This window comes from Ornithodoros turicata, chromosome 4 (assembly GCF_037126465.1).
Source record: "Ornithodoros turicata isolate Travis chromosome 4, ASM3712646v1, whole genome shotgun sequence".
In the NCBI taxonomy this organism is placed as follows: domain Eukaryota; kingdom Metazoa; phylum Arthropoda; class Arachnida; order Ixodida; family Argasidae; genus Ornithodoros; species Ornithodoros turicata.
In genome coordinates this window covers 27,259,524-27,277,384 of record NC_088204.1, presented here as the reverse complement: position 1 = coordinate 27,277,384, position 17,861 = coordinate 27,259,524, and the positions used below count along the sequence as shown (strand labels likewise).

The 17,861-nt window shown below is 43.7% G+C and overlaps 1 protein-coding gene across 5 annotated transcripts; it reads left to right on the top strand.

Moving 5' to 3' along the window:
* The first annotated feature begins 761 nt into the window (after positions 1–761).
* Positions 762–17,574, top strand: LOC135391376 (manganese-dependent ADP-ribose/CDP-alcohol diphosphatase-like). 5 transcript variants are annotated; one of them, XR_010421911.1, is made up of 8 exons: positions 763–1,178; positions 1,410–1,755; positions 1,922–1,978; positions 4,886–5,012; positions 9,739–9,989; positions 12,069–12,349; positions 16,581–17,306; positions 17,374–17,574. XR_010421911.1 is itself a non-coding variant. In XM_064621631.1 (7 exons), exons 3-7 carry the CDS (start codon positions 1,956–1,958, stop codon positions 16,925–16,927), a joined length of 1,029 nt encoding a protein of 342 aa, XP_064477701.1. In that variant the 5' UTR covers positions 763–1,005; positions 1,410–1,755; positions 1,922–1,955; the 3' UTR covers positions 16,928–17,574. The 5 variants fall into 5 exon arrangements, 4 of the variants coding, with proteins under 4 accessions (XP_064477703.1, XP_064477702.1, XP_064477701.1 ...); XM_064621631.1 differs by having other exon boundaries at positions 763–1,005; positions 16,581–17,574; XM_064621630.1 differs by having other exon boundaries at positions 16,581–17,574.
* The last annotated feature ends 287 nt before the right edge of the window (positions 17,575–17,861 follow it).

Here is a 17,861-nt window from a genome sequence, read left to right as displayed (position 1 = left end):
TAATTACTCGGGCACGGTAGTTCGTGCATATTTTTAGAATGCGTTTTAACCGATATTCTAACGTTTCTTCATCCGTTACCAATCACAAGGACATAAATCTACAATGTTTCGTGATGTGTCATACAATTGCATACATCGGCATATTTCTTCCTGATCATCATATAATATGGCGGTTGCACATTATGTTGTATGGTGGAGTCACCCTTTATTTAAGCGAATGCCGCAAAGCCGCCGCTTACCATGCATGAATGCTGTGTACCGATTTCACCCACTTTTTTAAACCTCCTCTGCTATGTATTTACTCAACTCCAAAATGTAGTGTGTAGCTAAGCGTATCGCTACACTTTTGTGAGCGCATCGCGAGCTGTGTGTGGGCGTAAAGATGGCGGAAATTCGTAGCAGACGACGCAGTTGTTTTCACGTTTTTTTTTTCTCTCTCTCTCTCTTTCTTTTTTTTTTTTACAGGAACAAACAGGAAGGGGCGCGTGGCAGTTTTTCATTGTCCACATCTTGCATTAACTTAATAATAATAGTTAATTTCACCAACAAGTTGGAAGGAGACTCATGCAGAAGCTGCTATGAAAGCAGCTTGAAGCCAACGGAGCCAACGCAGACGTTCCTATCATGACGTCTGAGAATAATCATTACGACCTATGACTAAATAGCTTACTATTTTCACAAGCGACTTTGGAGTTCCAGGGGGGGGGGGGCACGGCCACCCCTTGCCCCACTCTCGGTACGCCCATGCGTTGACCCCATAATGTTTGATACGATTTTATCACGGTGAAGCACCCTGTATGCAGATATGAGTATATCTTTCCACTGGGCAACAACATGTTGCGACGTTAATTGTTGGAGCTTGAGGCAAAATTGAGTCGCGGATCAACGAACGTCGCGTCCCTCCCCCAGCGCTGCAGCGATGCACTCTAGGGAAATCTGGGGAAAGTTCAATGTCCACATTAGGAGGAACATGCAATTGCAGTGATTGCAGGTTGGCAACGCTAGGTGTGTGTTGTGTTCGGCTGTGCGTCTCGTTTCTCTTTTGGCGCAATCGTCTACTGTCTATATCGTTGTATTTTTATTGAATTCATTCGGGAGTCGAGAACCGCGCCGTGATTGTGTGCTTTGCTCCTTTTGACTTGTTACGCGTCAGCCCTTCTCGTACGACCACAGGAAAGGTTGGTACCTGTGACGTTTCGTCCTCCGTTGACCGGGTGTCTGAGTATTGGTTTCAGGCGTCGAAAGTGTATTTCAGAGCCATTTTCGTCCCTCGACCTTCGTACACAGCCGTGTTGGTTGTGCACTGATATTCGTGTTCCCTAGGTATCCGACCGCATGAAACCGAGGGGGAAATCTGCCTACGTCTGCAGCTTTGCTAACCCCACGTTTTACCCTGTTTCTTTTTTCAGAGCGCCTCTGCACATCCGCCAAGCGTCAGTCACCACATCACGGACCCCCCAAAAACACTTTTGTTTACTTCTCAACGGTTTGCTCAAGAGTTGGCCATCATCAGCTGAGATGTTCGGAGCAATGACCACTCCTCGCGATTCTTCTCAAGGGCTTCACGGGATACTGTCCTGTTTGGAAACATTCCAAAGCGATAACGGCTGACAGTGCTTGTCTAAAAGAGGGCTGTGTCCACTTGAAGTAGCGATATGGGGTGGGCAATGAAAGGGAAGATACCATCGCGCGGTTTCCTTTTCATGTTTTCTGTGTTCATTGGTGCCATAAGACCATGATGCAGCACCAGCAAAGGTAAATATTCTGTTCCGTCACTCTGCGGAAAGCGTTGTATCCGCGGCCATCATTCAAAAAGATATTCTGTGTCCATTCATGTTTGCACAGAGGATTACAACCCACAGTGTACTACAAAGTGTTGTTGCACCATGTGTTAATGTGTGCGACTTTTATATTGTTCTAGCTGAAAGCTGTCTTATAACCTGGAGGCCTGCAACATGACAGAATCTGCAGAAATTAGGTAATTCAAATGACGCACTGTCAGCACGCGAACTATAATGTTTGTTATAGTTTCCTTCATATCAGTAAGCCAGAAGTGTTCTAGTGGGATTTCTGTAATTTTTTGTTATACCAATTGTAAATTGTTATTCAGCACAGCAAAATCAGTGTGTGTGTGTGTGTGTGTGTTTACATAATTAGGCAGGCTGTAAAGGAGCAACAACTCAATCGTCCACTTCCTGTCAACAGGAGAGCTATGAGCATGTACTGTCGTGGCCACTGTTAACCAATCTCCCATTTCCGTGGCCTCGCTCCGATAAGCGCTTGACAACCGGAGAACAGTGGAAATAGCAATGGGGCGGTCCACTGTCACTTGGGGGGGGCGGTCAGTTGTAGGTATGGTATCGTTTTTTGACAGCACCTGTAAGAACGATGGCCCAAGTGCAATGAAGACTTCCCAGAAAATCATTCACCCAAGTCTCAGATAAGCAGTCTTCTTTCATTTGTGCTTCAGACGTTTTAGTTTTCTTTTTTTCACGTGTTCACAACAAGTGATACTGTGCCAGCACCCTAGCATCCCCAAAATACCAATGGACCGGTCTAATGCCGTTTTCGCTATTCCTCGATAGTCGAGCGCTTATCGGAGCGAGGCCACGGAAACGGGAGATTGGTTGAAGGAGTACAGAGGGCCGTCCAAAAAAATTTCAGACTAAGACATCTGATGAAAGTGTGTGTGTCATTTTACCGAATGGCGCTAAAGGTTTTGATGTGTGCAGTTTGTTTCCCGAAAAAAAAAACTCGCATAAACATGGGTCATTGCCTTCGCCCTTAACTCGCCACTCAGGGTATTACGAGGAGGAGAAGGTATGATGCCACGTCACCAATGACGTTATAAGGAGAACTCGTTCCGGTTCACCGGTCAGTGGTGGTCAGAGCCCTGTCCCTTTGCCGCCGTAAACCAGTTTTGCCAGTTCTCCTGGAGAGTTGGGGATAGAAGGACCGGCCGAAGCATTACCGAGCGAGGAGAAAGGCTTTTTCAGAACCCCGAACAGCCAAGTAGCAGTAGTAGAGTAGCAGTAGAGCAGTAGCAGTAGAGGAGTAGCTAACAACATTTCTCTAGACCAATCAGCGAGCGTTCTCCTTATAGTGTCAGCGCAAGGTTCCAGGCTGGTACTGCTCTTCACCGCAGTTGCACATGGTCGCTTTTTGCGTCTTACTTTAAATGCAATTTCTGCAATAATTATGACTCTGTGGTGTGAGTTACTTTGCATGGTGCATCTTACTGGCCTACTTAACAGTTTTATAGGAAGAAAACTGGGTGTTAAAAATGACTTCTGTGCTACTTTAACAGTGGCCACGACAGTATCATGTACCACCAAGTTTGGGAGTGGCAAAGTATGCACCTCTTCTTCAACATTGGTAGTGTAGCAACGAAAAGAACAATGACAAAAAGACTAACACAATACGAGCCAAAAAAAGTGTAGCTTCTCCTCGAACCGTCCTACAAAACTGTTCTGTGTTATGTGGCACTGTACGTTGCCTTAAGAGCTTCCCGTTTTGAGGGTGCCAAAATCTGTGCCAAAATGTATTGTATTTGTATGTGTCCCCACTTAAGAACAACTTGGTAGAATACTCACCCGCCCTATATACTTAGATGTGTTACGTGCCTATGTAACATTAAGAAAATGCTCCACTGTGCTCCATGTCATTGTGAGTGACTGGTCTGTCCAACAGCCATAAAATCTCGGCATAACTATTTTAGGGCTCTCACAGGCAGTAACCAAAGTCGTTAGCATTTCACTTGAATTTCTACATGTTATAAATGTTGCAGACTGGTAAGTCCTAGAACAATGGCATTACATTTGTGAAGCTGTACACACAACCATGTCCTCATGACCCCAGCGTATCCCCATGACAGTGTTTCTGCAAGGAGACCTTACACAAATAGGGCTAAACGTAGAAATCCTAGTTCCTTTTTTATTTTTACTTTTTGTATACTTGTAAAAAAAAAGTCTTACTTACTTTTAAGACAGAAAAATCATATGCAGTGTGATGTAATTATATCAGTGGGGCTGTATTACATCCTAAATTCGCAGAACACTTTCCATAAACCTTCTAACCCTGTCGGTGCCCTTTGCAAAAGTCTTTCATCAAGATTGAATTGTAAATGTGGGTCGCATGATAGTCCCTTGGGATCTGGCCAGGGCACTTGCACAAATTCAGCAGTGACATTTCAGTGTATACCCTGTCACAGAATTTATTCGGTTTCAGCAGTGCACAGGCTAATATTGAGCAGCATTGTGTTCAGAAGCTCACTATTGAGGGCACCAAGCTGGTTTTTGCTGCAGCCACACAGCTTTAAGTGTCTAGGTGCAATCAGACAAGAATGTTGCATTGGTAAGGAATCAGAGAGGAAGGGCACAAGAGGCATCACAGGCACCACCCCAGTTGTACAGCTTGGGACAAGTTTATGGAACACGGCACTTGCGTCCTCCTACATCGGAGCGGGCCCTGCTAAATATCGAGAAAAGATCGAATAACAAACTTGAGACTAGCTATCCTATCCACCTCTCGGTATGTGTGTCCGCCACTGTTTACTGCTAGGGTGTCGCTCCAATGGAGAAACGCGACACACCATTGTTCCGTAAACTTTTGTCCCAAGCTTTACTCGTCAATCAGCTACAGAAACTTCCTGTTCCCCAAATTTAGTGGAGCTAAGCAACCAGTCTGTCAGGAAAAACATTCTTGAGGTCTGACCATGAAATGCTCCAATGCTAATCCTCTCTTCTAAGACTGAGAAGTGTAAACATGGAACTTTTGAGTTCTGTCATGCATGAGTACACACAAATACATGACGATATGTAAAGATACGTTGAAACCATTTTCCTCGGCTTCTGTCTAATTGGATGCCCGCTATTCTCGCATGCAGCGTGTGTGCAGCCACGCCGTTGGTAACGTTTGGGGTGCTGACAGACGTGCAATATGCAGACTGCGAAGACAAGCCAGCTGGCTACGATCCTTCCCTCATCCGATACTATAGGAACTCCCTGAACCAGGTATGCATTCTCTACTATTCTCTATACCAGGTATGCTAAACCAGGTGGCCCAGCACCCTGGAAGGGGAGGGGCCACAGTACTTGGGGAATGCATTACAGACGACAGTTCACTTTGGAAGTTGGGGCTGTACGAGTACAAAATGAATGTCGCATAAATACGGTTTCAGGTTTTTGGCATTTGCCTTCCCTGAAATTTGGCAGGCGTTTGTTGGCATCTATTCCTATTTGGAAAACTGGAGGTAATGTGGAGACCAGAAAATAAATGACTGAGTTCAAGTACCTGTACTGTATCATATAAATACTACACTTAGCTTATTGTAACGCAGTATTCAGCATTTCTGAGTAGACACTTTGTTTCAGGTTATGTTTTTTTTTCTCTCTCCCAAATCGCAAAAATCAGGTTTTATTTCAGAAGCAGTATGACGGTAAAATTTGGGCACATCAGGTGGAAATTTCAAGCAAAGGGTGCTTCTCACATTTTAGATTAACACGAGATGCTGTGTGACCTTGTGCTCATACGGGTGACTGAGTTCGCATTTTGGCAATTTTGTTTGTAGGGTTTTTCGGATGTTCCCAAACAACGTGTTCCTTATCGCAAAACTAAGATTTTGGCGATAAGGCTCGCTTGTTGAACAACAGAAACAAAGAATGCATGACTTACGCATTGCAAGTATATACAGGGTACTTCGCCTAACGTGTAATAAAATCGTATTAACGAAACATGCTTGGCTGAAAGTCATACGATCAACACTATTCATCTCGGATTTACCCCATTCCATTGCAAGACGCGTTCCCTGCTACAGTGGTGATAGCAAAAACATAGTAATCTCAGAAAAGAGTAGAGCCTGAAGTTTTCGGGAAATATTTTTTTCTAAATTCGGATGGTAAAAATCGGGTAAATGAACATGTGCACTAAATTCATGCGAATTCGGGTGAAAAAACTTTCATTACGCTAAAATCTGGGGGAAATCGGGCTCAGTTATTCAAACTAACTGTAGCGGTTTGGTACAAACGGTGATGTAACTGCATTTTTCTGCCAAACAAGTATGTTGGTGCATTCCTACAGACATCCCAGAGAGGGCAATTTGCCTGGTAAAAATCGGGTTTCACCCTAAAGAGGCAAGTTTCAATTCGGGGGGGCAAATTCGGGGAAGAATCGGGTAAAACCCTAAAACTTCAGGTTCTAGAAAAGAGCCATGTGAGGAGGCCATGGATCTGCCCCTTCACTTTTCCTTCCCTTTTCTATGCTTCTGCTGATAATGGCCACAGTTACAATGCCGAAACCACAGTGAGAAGGAAGAGGCGGGTCACCAGTTTCTTCTGCCGCATCTTGTATCAACTCGACGATGAACCGTGCTCCCAAGTGTTGTTTCGAGCACCTTGAACAACTGTTTAAACTCTCTTTTTTTTTTTTCAGCAATTATCATTGTAGTATGGAATGTGGTAAATTCGACATGTGCACCCTTTTCCTGGCAAAAAATAAAAAATGTGAGGCCGGCTTGGCATATTTTGGAGTTCAATTCAGATAATTCAATTTCTTGAGCCCTAAAATTAATAAAAGTGCTTGGATGTCATGGCAAGAGCTCCCTTGAGATAAATAGCATTGACCCCCTAATCTTCAGATAAATATATTTTTAATGCAATTTTTTAACATGTTAGGTGAAACACCCTGTATAAGCATATAGAGTATATACAGTGCAGCGCATAAATATAGAGACATCACTCAAACTGGTGGTATCGTGTCCCACGTTTTCGGAGCTGTGTTTTCTGATACATGACAGGGGAACGCGCCAGCTAAGACGTGTGGACAACACAGAGACAACATTCCCCTGTCATGTACCTGTGCCACCAACACGCTCTCCTTGTCCTTTCGTTGTGTTTTCTGATTCATCATGGTTGAAAACCACAGGAAGTGGCAGTATGTATATTTTTTATAACTTTTGCCTCGTGCAATTTGCTGAAAAAGCATTTATTTTTAAAATATGTTAACTGTTTCGTGAAGGATAGATGTTAATACTAGGCCTGTGCGAATAGTGATTTTTCAGTTCGAATCGAATACGAATCGAATAGTAAAGGGCACCGAATCGAATATGAATAAATATCGAATTGAATCGAATACATGACAAATAATGCAGGGGAGCCAAAACACGACGTATGGAGAGGTATCTTCGTGCTGCTCTTGCAAGAAGGGGGTATTTCTGTTTTCCGGTTGTACCCCACCATGATAAAGTATTTTCTTGTCAAACGAGAAGGGGTGACTCCAAGTACTGACACAGCTGGTCATTCATTGGTGCCTCTTGAAGGTACGCACCTTTTTGCGTTGCCAGTTGTTCAAAGATGCCCCACACAGCCGACTTCTCCATGCCTTCTACATTCTCTTGACGAGCAGGAAATCTTGCTGGTTCCAAAGGGTCAGAAAAATCTCTCTCAACAGTTGTGCATGTTAGCGTCTTGATGTAGCTCTTTTCTGTTCCAGTTAAGAAACCGATATCTTTGAAACTCGGCTCAAGTTCCTTTCAGCGATTACTCCCCATAAATTTTGTACGTAAATCGAAGGATTGACGTGCGTTTTTCAATTGATGTTACAAAGGCAAACTGATTATGCGTGCACAGCGGTCATTTTGATAAAGGCAACGTGCATTATTCGAAAAAGTATCGAATATACAGTTATTCGATTCAATATTCGAAAATTTTGAATATTCGCACAGGCCTAGTTAATACCATAACGCTTGACCTGCATTAAATTGCATTTCCTTTCTCTTCCTTTCTCTGGTCTGTCTTCAACATAATGCACTACAGCCTGAACATGGTTCTGTGGAGATCAGTCAGGGGCACTTTACAGCAGCGTATTGAGCACAGGAAGCATCGGTTTTGTTATTGTCTTTCCAAGTCTCAGTTCACAAGGACTAGCCCTTATGAATCCGAATGATCATACACGCTTAAAGGAGCAGTCTAGAGGCCCACAACTTTGTTTCTGTTTTTCGTCAGTATGAAATGTTAGGCGGCCGAAAACAGTTTTCCCACAATTAGTACAACCGTAGCGAAATTGGGACGCCTGCAATAGCTCCCCGAACCTCCCGTGCGCGAAACACCCTCCCTCGCCTTCACGATAGGCACGTGATGAGCGCCACCACACACGTCACTATGTGACGCCAGTGGTGAGGACGCTCCTCATTGGACCTGGGATCACATGATCGAGGTGAGCAACATCGCGAAGGCCGGAATGTCTGCTACCGCTTCGGAGACGCCATGCATTCTCCGGCTACGTGATGTCCGAAATGGAGGGTTTGAAGGCTGTCCACGACACAACCACGATTTTTTGGGACCGCAGACACCACGGGAAGAACGAGTGGTGCAGCCTGAAATTAACTGCGCTTGTACAGCGAAAATCCTGTGCTTCTCGACAGTGTGCAGCCTGTCCGACAGTTTTCACCGCGCAGTTGGTTCAGTGGGTAACAAATGGCGCCACAATACCGCCGCCATCGCTTGCTTTCTGCTACTGTTAATTCTGAGATTGCACAGAAGCCACGGATATATTACTCTTGCGATCGTAATCTTATTTTCTCAGGCTGCATATATGCTTTGTTTTTTTAATAGAAAACGTGATATAAATCATATAATGAATAGAAATCAACAAGAAACAGCTCACAATGTTCGTAGCAGACTGTTTTTCCTGCGAACGAATGAGGGGCTTTCTACCACCAACGTCACCGTAGAGTGGGTGTGGTCTGCAGTTGGAGCGCTCTGGCTTGTCCCCGCGGCAGCGATTTTCCAAATTAATTGCGTCGTGGTGAAACGACTTTGGACAGAAATATTTTGTGGGAATGCTTTTCACATACTGCTTTACAAGATGACAGCAGTTTTTGGCCATGTTAGATACCACTTTAATGCTCCTTTAAAACGTAACTTTGCTGGAAGGCTCCTAGCCAACCATTATGCTGGATTTCTTCTGATCCCCCCCCCCCCCCTCTCAGCTAACGCATTTCTCTAGCATTTACCGCTAAATCGCCACTGAATTTTTTTTTTTCACGTGGACACTCCTAATGCTAACGCATTAATGACTATTTGCGCGCATTATCTTGAGCGAGTATTCTCTCTGTGCACCTCCTCTCCTCCTGCCATTTCCCTTTCACTCACCTTTCCTCCTCTCCCTTTAACCTTACCCTTGTGTCCGGTATCTTTCATGGTGAAAATTGGCAACCCTACCCCACCCCAAGATGAAAATTGTGGGAGAATCCCTGCCCAGAATCCTAGTGCGTAGCTAGTCTGCCCTTAGTTATCACGGTCAGGTAATGCTGTATTGGTTTTTGACTGACACAGCTTATTCTGTTCAGCAGTCAAGGTGAAAAAAAGGCACCCTAAAGGGGTTGTTCACTGTTGGAGGATCGAGGCTTCATAAAGTGAGGGAGAAACATAAAGATGTCCTGTCCCACAACGTTTCATTCTTAAAGCTAGAGAATTCGTGTAACAAGGGCTGGCCGTACTATTATTTTTGAACACATTTTTCTGTTCTTAGGTTTGCATGCTTGTTTCGCTAACAGACCACAAGTGTGTGTTACGACAGGAGCATTGAGAGTTTGGCCTCTCACTTTGAATGAAGGAGAAGACAAACCTTCAGACGAAGTGACGTGACTTTTGTACCTCAAATAACCCTGCATTGCATGTCGAGAGTCATTATTTTAGGGCATGATTTAGTACAACAAATGCTCTGGCTCTCATGTTGCAGGTGAAACATGCTTTTGAGCACTGGAGTCGTATGTCAGGTGTCAGCCTTGTACTTCAGCTGGGTGATCTGGTCGACGAGAACAATGCCAGCTGTGAGGTGGGGCTTGAACGTGTCCTCACCCTGTTCAGCCAGCTCCCTGTTTATCACACTGTGGGGAACCACGAGCTCTACAACTGGGACAGGCACACATTAGCTGAGCACTACGTTTGTGAGGGACTCGTATCTAAGGCTGAGCCAGTCTTTTACTACAGGTAACGTCTATTTGTTTCGTGTTGGCTTCTGACCTCTCAGAACACTCGACCTTGCGTGTTACTGTGATTAGGGCTTTGTGTTTCGGGGTTAAATCCGGTAAAACCCATTTTTACCCCGATTTGCATTATCGTCACTTACAGTGAAACTCGAAAAACCCTGAAAAATAACTTCGCAAAATGTCCATTCAGGTGTCTTTCGGTGTCGTAGTGTCTTTCTCATCTGTGCGGTGTATTTGCGCAAGTATATTCTCTAGGCAGTCTATCAGATAGTACTTTTGAAAACCATTTGTTCCTGCGAGCTATAATGGTTTTTGGTAACACCATTTTCAACTTCACACGCTTCATATTTCTTTGTTAGCAGATACACCGACGGTTATTCTTTCTTTATCGTAGCAATTGCAGGAAAAGGCCAGTGCCCAAAATAACTGTTAAGGTCAGTCATCGCCAGTATGACAGCACAAAGCCAGAAGTGCAACCATAAGCGCTAGCTGAGCACAAAACAGGGGACCTAGGTTTAAGGTGTTGTAACAGTAGATTGCAGAAATTTGTGCCTTTCTTCCCTATATTGTACCAACGAAGCATGCAAGATATGCAGCCATATATGCATGTTTCTTTCGTTAGTAGCCAGCCATTGAGTCCAGTGTGCACCCACTTTCTGCTATCGCAGTTATCCTGTGAAGGTAGCGGCACTGCCAACATCCATGTTCGTCTGCTCACCATGAATAAGCTCATAATGCTGCTGAACATTCTCTGCCATCGTCAGTGTCTTCAGTCACAAGGAACGCAATTCATTCTAAGCGCATTGTCGGAAACCTTTAAATTGTTTACTCCATTTACACGTGCTTGTGACAGACAATGGCAGTTTCCTAACTTGTGTTTTAAGCCTTTCAAACGTTTCTGAATGTTTTCTTTTTTCTTCCCTGGCAAGATATTTGACACTAATGGGCTCTTCTATATGTGGACGAACTGCCAGTGCAGTTATGCCCATAGGCGCCGACTGCGGGGGGGCGTGGGGGCGCTTGCCCCCCCGAAAAATGAACTAGGGGGGGTGCCGCCTCCCCCGGGAAGTCCCGCTAAGAGACTGACACCAACCTTTGGGGCTCGGCGCGCCCGGGTCAAAAGAGCGAAGAAGCACCAACCCCAAAAATGCATCTTGCAATTTGTAAAATATGTATCCGCCCACCATACTCATTATCACAGTAGAAAGTAAGACAAGAAAAAAAGACACAACACATAGCCTGAATTTCGCCCAAAGCAATCAGATCAATAAAACGAAGCAGTTGAAAAAGTACCAGCAGCTGCCAGTGAGGTGTAACGGTAGAATCTTCGGAACGCATATCCGTTGGGAGCGGGTTCAACTCCCGCTGCTCCATTTCATTTACCATATTCATAATATTGCGCGAATTTTGGGTCAAACACCGAGGATTCAGTGCATTTTGTTCCTTTCGCAGTCAGTTTTCAAAGGCGTAATGCCTTCAGTTGTGCAACATGTTCACTGTTTACGTTCTCTCTGTTTTTTCTTTTTTTTTTCTGTTCTTCCTTCCTCTTATTTCTATACCAGTTCTGCATACATCATAAGATCCCGCCAGAGTGTGTGATTCTTCAGCTTTAGTTTTGTGTTCTTAATTTCTCTTTTTGTGTTCTTTTGCTTTCTTTTTTCTTTGCCTTTTTTGTCTACCCCATTTCACTCTTTTTTTGGAATAACACACCGACATCCATCTGGCTTACCTTTCTTTTTTCTTAATAAACATTCCCCCCCCCCCCCCCCCCCCCCCCCCCCGCCAGAGTACTTATTTCGTGGTGCGCCCTTGCTCCCCCTGGGAAAATGAAAACTCTCCGCCTCTGGTTATGCCTATTCATTCTAGGAAAGTGGATGGAAGCGGCCTCCACGTGCATTTAGGGATTGTGTGCACGTTGGTGGGCCACCTAGCGGATAGAAATACTTTGTGTACCTTGTTTTTTGTGCATACAAATGAAATTCAGGCATGAGACCAACAATACGTGACAGTAACAGTGCTAATAACAGTGACAATATGTATAACTGGTGCGAGACAAACAATTGTGTCGGTTTGTACGCAGCTTTGTACCTGTACCTGGAGTCCGTTTCGTTTCATTGGACTGCTTCGAAGTGAGCGTACTAGGCTACGGGGCCGAGCACCCACGTCGACACGTTGCAGCAGAGCTGTTGGCACAGAAACATGGAACATGGGATGAGAGCAAGTGGGAATGGCCAGATGCACTCAGTGGACTCGAACAGCGTTTTATTAATAGCAACGGTGCTGTAAGCCAGGAGCAGCTACTATGGCTGGATGGAGAATTGCGACATGCAGACGCAGCGGGAGAAGTTGTGGTTGTATTTGGTGAGTGTTTTGTCTTTGGCCAGAATGCTTTGTGCAGTATCCAGTTCCCACTTGTCTTGGTTAGCAATGACCAGGTTGTGATTGAGCGCTCCCTGCAAACATTCCAGTCCAGTCCATTCGGTTCTAGTCAAAACAGGTATCAAACCTTGGCTGTCACCGATGGGAGCAAATGATTAAAAGCACGCATAACAAGACAACTCAAGCATGAATTTTTGGCGATTTTTGTTGTTGTTGTTGCTGTTGTTGTCCATAATTTGGGGGGAAAAAATCTAAGCTGAGGGGCAAAAAAATTTGGGGGGGGAAATAAATGTGTTCAAAATTCACGAATGTTCTGGTGGAAATTTTTCCATTATGCTGAAATTGGAGAGAAATCGGACTTTATTACTCAAAACAATAGATTAACGTTATTGCTGGTGGTTTATTATACTTTTTGACTGCCTGCCCATTTAGCAAACAAATGCGGTTGCACTGCTGAAAGAGCCGGTTTGCCTGTTTAAACAGCACACTGAACTTGATTACAGCTTCTCTGATGTCACTGATGCTATCACAGTAGGGCTTTACTTGCACCAGCAACATGGTTACATATTCCAGGGATAGCCAACTGCCTCATTTTCAGCCTTTTGAATCTCCTTCACAGCACACCACATGCATTCGGCTGAGTCATGCCATATTGCTATCACGACCTTCCAAGATTTCTCATACTATACATAGCATTTGAAGAAGAAGGAGTTGAAGACTCATCACTGCCACTTTTGTGTTGTTTTAGCACTTCAAAATCTGGATTCTGCCCGGTCCCTAACTGACTACTTGTGGCGTCGATACAATTGTCTGCTACTTCCAGTTTCCGACACCTCCGTGCTCTCGGCAGCATCTATGAGTCTAGCTATTTTTGTTGCAGCACCTACAGTGACTCCCTCTTTTATGCATATATTTAAGATAAATAAAATCGCCTATCTTTATTAGTCCCAGAGGCTGCAGGAGGGATCCATCGTAATGCGATGGGGACAGGACAAGTCTGCTAGTACTACCGGTACTACCAAAGTAGGGCAGTTTGCCAGAGATTAATCGGATTTAATTTGAAACGGGCAAACCACAATTCAGGTTGCAGATTTAGGGAATAATCGGGTTAGACCTGACAATAGCCATTGTGCCAGTTTCCGAACCAAGAATGAGACCATTTGCCAAGGCACCAAATGGTCACAAGAACCAGTTCTATGTACCTAGAAGAAACATAAGAGTTTACACATAAGACATACATAAGACAAACATAAGACATCCTTAAAAGAGTTTGTGCGGCTCTACCCCAGCTCATACCAGACAATTCATACACTCACCTCATACTTGTACAACTCATACTTGTGCAACTGATACTTGTACAACTCATACTGGGAGCTCGTACCAGGACAAGCCATACCAAATGAACTCATACCATACTCATCTCATTCCAGTTTAAGTCGCACTGGGTAAAACCATACAAGGACAAAAATATAGCAGAATAACACTTAACGAAGCACACTGAAGGGTCGTTAAAGTGCACTGCATTAGAAATAAGACTATATGACCCGCATACTAAAATTTTGAAATTTTGCGTTGTTTGAATATCGTGCAATTTGCGCGCCCCTAAATTTTCCTGCTTTTAGGGAGAAAAAGTGCGCAAATTATGCGAGTAAATACGATAATTGAGTTTTGGAACAGAATAAGGGTGTTTGCTCCGAATTTAGCATCTATTTTGATCAAGTATTTCTCAGTTCTTATCAACTTTGCAGAAGCTGAAATATCTTTCAGCAGGTATAAAATTATTGTAGCTGACAACAGCATTTGCTGTCAGAGGAGATCACAAGGTATCACGTAATGCTGAAGTTTATAAAATATTTTTGTACCCACATTATCCAAGCAAATAGTGTTTCCCGCTTCAAGCAGCCATTGACTCCTTACCGCGGAAAATCGCGGAATTTACAAGTCAGTGGCACGGAATTTTGAATTTGCCGCAGCAGAAAACCAGGGGCCTTAAGTATACGGGAGCGTGAAAAGGTGGCGCGACCAGCAAAGACGGCTGTTAGACTGCCGAAGTTGCCTTCCACTGTAATGAATAGTCTGAATTAACTGGTTTTCTAGTGCACTGTAAGACATAATGGGCTAGCCAAAAATTTTTAATTTGTTTGAATTAACCAAAATTCAATTATAATAATGATAGTTGTACGGTTGCTCTTTCCGTTGCGGTGGTGCTCCTCCAAAGAATCGTTCCATGCCCCAACAGCTCCCTATGGAGCCATGGAGCACATGACCAATGAAAATACGACATATGCATACCAGTCGGCTCCTTCCCATTTGGCTTGCCTTTAGGCCGGTGCTGGTTACCATCGACATGTACTGATTTTCATGCCTGACGTCCAGTTATTCGGTGTTCTAAAATAACTAAAGCAACTTTTGGCTAAAAGAGACATTTATTTCATATATTGTATTGATTGAAAGGTCTGACATGTGTTCACCGTGCATGGAAAGCCCACTGTGTTGTGCTTAGTGACACATCGTAACAAAGTTACTACTTGCACAGCAGAACACACTGTCTAATTCCTAATAGTGAGGGAGTCTCATGAGTGGGGCATACGATTTTGCATACATAATTTCATGATTTCATGCATGTAATCCTGTGTTTGTTGTTACTGTATTCTAAATGTGACAGCACTCAAACATGTTCCTCACACTCCAACTCTTTCAAACCTTGAAGCCCTGAGAAACTGTAAGAAATTATACTTTTCACTGTATGTCCTAACATTTCGTGTAAAATGTAGTATTTTGTGTCCGGAACATTCTCTATGTTTGCATGATAGCACATGATGCTAGTGCTTTACGCAAACTTGTGCCAACAACAAGTCTGTGACGTAGACCAGCACTTGCACCATATCCAAGCAAATTAGGATTGGGTATACTCTGCTCCATGTACTGTAAAAGCAGCTACAAAATGGGATTTCTCCTGCTCCTAGAGCAGCTTCTTGTCAGTTCCATCACTGCAAAAATACATTTTACCCGGGTTTAAATTAACGCGAGTCTGCTATGTTAGGTATTTCTCAGGCTGTCTACCAACCTGGGAAACTGGGAACTGTCAGGGAATTTTGATGTTACTGAGAGAAGTCACGGAATTGTCAGGGAATTTTTAAAAAGCAGCTGAAGTCAGGGAAAATCACAGACAAGTGCTGTGGCGATCGCGAATCGCGAGTACGATCAGTGGTTGAGCAGCCACGCAGCAGCATTGCCCCGAGTAGCAGTTCGTCAATATGACAAGCTCAGAGGCAGAAAAGTAGAGCAACCTTACTAATACTCAGTAAGTGATCTGGTTTATGAGGGATCTGTATCAAAACGCGCCAGCAGCCACCAAGTTACCTTTTGCTTTGGTCAGGGTTGTGGGGACGTGCTTTCGTCAAACAGCTCCGCGGCTGCTTCTTGGCAGTAATTTGAGCCTTGTTCATGGTTGCTTAATGAAATATAAACTAAATGAATGATTGCAGTAGTCAGTGAAAACAGAGAAAAGTCACGGAATTTCAAGGCTGGAATTCGGTAGACACTCTGCTGCAATGTTGTTCAGTTGTTTGGTAGGCACTCTAAATATTGTCCGCAGCACGCAGAGTCCTGTAGCTAATCACGAGAAAGAAGTGATCCTTTCGAATTCAGAATTTTTATAGACCCTTTGAAGGGTTATTATTGCAAAAACATTATAATGAAGCACAAGTGAAAGTAGAGATAGGGTGCAGGCAGGCTGTGTATGTGTGTTGTCCCCTTTTATGTTCGTGCCTCTCAGTTTTCCTACATCATAATGGAGCGCAGTTTTACGACCAATGCAGTACTTTGGTGCAGTATTGCTGGTGCTTTTGTACTAAGCAAATGCAAGAAGTAATTTGTGTGTGTATGCACATCGATAGAACAGTTTTTTGTTCTGCTTTTCTTTCATTTCTTTCTTTTCTTTTTTTTTTATATCTGTCATGCCTGTCTGTGTGTCATGCCTTGTGTTTTTACACCTGATAGTCAAACCACATACCTGAGGCCTTTGATGTGGTATGACCAAATAGCTGAACTCTTGTGGCAGAGTGCAAGTACAAACTGAAAGCATTCAAAGTTCATACTTTTTTTAAAATAATCTTTCATGTATCATCCTGATACGAGATTATCATTATCACTTGTCTCCTGGTATTTCTGCTATACCACACCCTTAAAATCACAATTTCTTTACCAACAGGGCACTTGGCACTCTGTCCCAACAGTGCCAATCCAGACTGCCTTCTGTGGAATTACGCTGAAGTCCAGGCTGTGCTTGAAACACATCCCAGTTCCACCCTGTACCTTTGTGGCCACGCACACCGGTGTGGCTATTCAACAAATGGACGTGGTATGCATTACATGGCCCTAGCAGGGATCATTGAGACATCTCCATCTACGGTGGCATACTCTACCATCTCTGTATATCAAGATCGCATTGAAATTCATGGTGCAGGCCGGGAGGAAAGTCGCACCCTCTGGTTCAGGACTTCCGAAGCCCCAGAAGAGCCGCTGGAAGTGAATCCTGTGGTCAAAGTGGTTGTCTGAATGGCGCAACTGACCTTTTGTATTTATGTAACATATATGTACTAGTGCCACACATAGTGCTTAGGCTCTGTTCTCTATTCGGTGACATCTACAGCATCAACAAAATTTCTCCATAGCAAAGTTTTCAACATACACCAGTGTTCTTTTGAAAAACACGAGACGACTGTACCAAACTTCAAGAAGGAAAACAAGAAATGCCGAAAATGAGAGGCCTCTAGGTACACTGTGGTATGGCAGAGCCATTTCTGTACAGAATTGATGGAAGAAGTGATCTTTTCATACTATGTGAAGGCCAGCAGGAAGATATTCGTAAAATGTTTAATTAATGCTTCAAACAATTTCATACAGAATTGTAAAATATCTAGTTAGTAACTACACTGTGTGACATTTGTAGCCTCTCACAGAGCCCCAAATGGGGAAAATGTGCACACAAACTGATGTTCAAGGTGTGACAAGTACTTTCTATCAGCGGACCACGAGTGGTCGCCACTGGGTTATGGCGGCATAGGGCACTGTGTACTGTTATAGCGAAGTGAACGTTCTGCAGCCAAATGTGATTGTTTAAATGGATTAAATGGGTTTCACTCTAATGCATGTCTTAGATATGTAAGGAATGCCTTGGGAATAAATTTATTTTCAACTTTTGACGATTTCAACTTCAATCTGAGGAAAACTTTTGTGAGATGGTACAGATAGTATATGTGTTACAGGCAAAACCAGGCTTTTTGTTAAGTAACTGAACGATTCCAGGCATTTAAGGAAATGCCTAAAAAACGCCAGACATTTCATTAATGCCTAGAGAAGTGGCCCAGGCATTTTGTTAAATGCCCATTTGTGTCGGGCATCTTGCAAAATGCTTTGGGAGTGCTATGTACAAAGAACAGAATGCAAAGACTGAGTGAGTAAGTAAAAAGAAGAAAAACATGGAGAAATT

Coding starts and splice junctions, on each gene's coding strand:
- LOC135391376 (XM_064621633.1), top strand. CDS start 1,956: ATGACAGAATCTGCAGAAATTAG. Junction 9,990..12,068: donor GAGCCAGTCTTTTACTACAG/GTAACGTCTATT, acceptor GTTTGTACGCAG/CTTTGTACCTGTACCTGGAG. Junction 12,350..16,580: donor AGAAGTTGTGGTTGTATTTG/GTGAGTGTTTTG, acceptor CTTTACCAACAG/GGCACTTGGCACTCTGTCCC.